Genomic DNA, 2,847 nt, shown 5'->3' with positions numbered 1-2,847 from the left:
TATCTGTGAATCCTCTTGTGATAATATTCAATAACGACGCCGTACTTAGAAACATATTGTTTAATTTAAATTAGTAGAACTTGGTTTATTAAATATATAGTTAAACATTAATTTATACTAGGGAGAAATTACTGACTATCTCATCTCGACTCTGGTTACCGACTGAACTGCCTATCCTAATATTCTCTTGTGAAGAAAACATGAATAACCCTAATGTCGTCTGCTAGAGCAGTTCGGTTCAGTTCCGTCAAATTAGTTAAATTATTTACTGTATAGTCAACAGAAAATGAAAAAGGTCGTGGAAAACGGAAGAAAAGGCTAAGCAAGGAAGTCAGTTTTCCGGAAAGAATTGACTCAGAATCCGAAAGTGAAAATGATAACCTACCAGTTGAAGATACTACTGAAATTCCTTCGTTATTTAACGTAGCTTCTGTCCAAGGTATACAATCTTTATGTAGCTCATTTATTAAATTACTACTGTTAATTGATTTATGGGGAAAATTTAAAGTAATTTAACTTGTCTTAGGTCCTGGTTTGACCAGCGCACTGAACAAGGAAAAGAATTCACAAAATAATTCATTAAAGAGACTTAATAAAGTTGCCAGCTGTGAATCTTTGATATTTGATGAATCTTTTGTGAATGATGATCTTTCGGATATTGGTAAATATTCGAATTTCATTTAAGCTTTTAATGAAACATTCAGCCATATTTTATAAAGTTTAATCGATTGGTATTTTTTATGAAATGTTTTAAATATAAAAAATAATAGCTTCCATTGATAATTTGTCACCAGAAAGACCCGAAAACCATACAAAGGATGATGATGAAGTTATTGGTAATGATGAACTTGGTAGTAATGACGAAGGTTTGTTTAATTATTGATTAACGTTTTGTAATTTAAAACTGGCATCCTTTCGTTGCAATAATTAATGTGAAGCCCTAGCTCAATTTTATGTTCCATTAGGATTTTATAATACTTAGATATATGTTCAGTATTTATATATATGATAGTAAAAACCTATATTAACAGCAGATGAGGATGAAATGGATAGCTTTTGTGTTGGACCACGCCCCATTTTCAAAAGTAAGAAATGGTCCTTAAATTCTTATTCCTGGAAGCTTTAAACGTTTTACATTTTCAGAGCCATTTGAGAAAACTAAACTGTCATCAGTTGCTGGAAAAAAAAATGGCAATATTTCTTCAAGAGGGATAAATACGTCACACGAACGTAATAAAACGTCTGCTCGGCCATGCTCTTTTAACACTTCCAGAAATGGAAGTCCAAGTTCCATTTCAAGGATCAGTCCGTCGTCACATTTGTCCCAAAGAATTAACAGTAAGATTAAATTCAAATGTGACTAATATCTAGATTTTCAAGTCTTATTTCTACTTCCTTCAGATGAAAGAAATTCATCATTGTCAACAAATAAAGATAGCTCAAATTCAACCTGTAAATGAACTGTACTTAATTGTAATTCAGTAAAAAATTAAACATGATATTTTTTTCAGGTTTAACTCAAGGTTCTGTGGAAACTGCCGGTATAATTTCAATTAGCGAAGGTATGTAATTTTATGCTTTGCTAAAGACCTTTCATCGAATATATTTGTTAAACTATTTGTCTCTTTTTAGCTTGGTACCGCAGTATAAATAGGAATCAGGAAATTATAAAAAGCAATCAAAGACATATGTTGGAGACTTTAGAAGCCTTACTGAAAAATAGTCAAACCAGTGGCCAACGCAATATATCAACTGAAGGAATTACTGAACTCCAAGACGTTTTTGGCTTCACACTAAATAACGAAGGAGAGCTAAATTTATTAGAAGATTCCCTAAGCAATCTAGAAAACATCACGAAATTAGTAAGGTTTATATTTTAATCAAAGTATCGCAAATTAATAATATTTCCTTTTCAGAGAGCGTATCTGAAACAATTTGGTGGCTCAACTTTATACGATTGTTTAAAAGGATTTTAGTCCATATCTTTACGGACAAATTGGCAAGTGAATACAGCTGGGAGGGTAGAAAAGGAAAGAAACCTTTAAGTAATTTACGGTTAATGAAAATAATAATTGGTAAGAAATTCACGGTTTAACACTAGTTTTCAACTTTTCATTGCTCACTAAACTATGTGTCTCTTTTATTCCTTTTACAGAGACTGTTCGTAGCTCAAAAAATTTTAAAGATGCAACTATTGCAGAAATTGAAAAGCACATAAAATCGTGGTTAACGCATGCTTCTGATAGAATTAAGTCCAAAGAAATGACTGCCGCCAAAAGACAAAAAACGTAGGCTAAAATGTAAAAATTAAGATATTGCGATTTTTTGCTTTTTCAAATTTAAATCATGGCACAAAAGAAAAAAAGGTATTTTTAAAAAATCCATCAAAATATGATATGATAATTAGAAAAAAAAATATATATGACTATTGAATTTTTCAAAATAAAAATTTTTAAAAATCAACTAAACTTTGCTATTTTTCCTACAAATATTAACACATGCTGTAATTAGGGAACAAACGGGTTTTCTATGATGCAACCTCTTAAAAACATTCCATGCATCACAGTTCAAATGTTCCTGGGGTGTCTCTTAGACATTTCAAACTATATAATCGTACATCCCAAGAATATTTTTCGGGTGCAAAATGTTCAGTACGGAATATTCATGGTAGTTGCTTCGGTTGTATTGGACATCTCTAGAATGTCTTTGGAATATACCCAGAATGTTATAAAATAAACTCGTACAAAACTAATGAACACAGGATGTTCAACGGAGGTAATTGGGTTAAAATGGACATTCTTTGAATGTCCATGTTAGGTCCTATGAACATCTTCATGTATATATTTA

General features: G+C 31.2%; 1 protein-coding gene across 1 annotated transcript; it reads left to right on the top strand.

Annotated features, from left to right (window-relative positions):
- Positions 1 to 200: 200 nt before the first annotated feature.
- Positions 201 to 2,468, top strand: LOC149657022 (uncharacterized). The gene is made up of 11 exons (XM_089844664.1): positions 201 to 218; positions 277 to 439; positions 527 to 661; positions 795 to 866; positions 1,032 to 1,085; positions 1,144 to 1,338; positions 1,402 to 1,452; positions 1,512 to 1,562; positions 1,633 to 1,862; positions 1,917 to 2,075; positions 2,156 to 2,468. The coding sequence occupies exons 1-10, from the start codon at positions 201 to 203 to the stop codon at positions 1,974 to 1,976; spliced, it is 1,029 nt and encodes a 342-aa protein (XP_089700790.1). The 3' UTR covers positions 1,977 to 2,075; positions 2,156 to 2,468.
- The last annotated feature ends 379 nt before the right edge of the window (positions 2,469 to 2,847 follow it).

The sequence above is a fragment of the Phalangium opilio genome, unplaced genomic scaffold (genome assembly GCF_054372755.1).
Source record: "Phalangium opilio isolate 3A_F unplaced genomic scaffold, DU_Popi_V2 ptg000077l_1, whole genome shotgun sequence".
NCBI classification, from domain to species: domain Eukaryota; kingdom Metazoa; phylum Arthropoda; class Arachnida; order Opiliones; family Phalangiidae; genus Phalangium; species Phalangium opilio.
The sequence above is the reverse complement of the archived record's forward strand: the minus strand, read 5'-3'. Positions and strand labels throughout refer to the sequence as shown.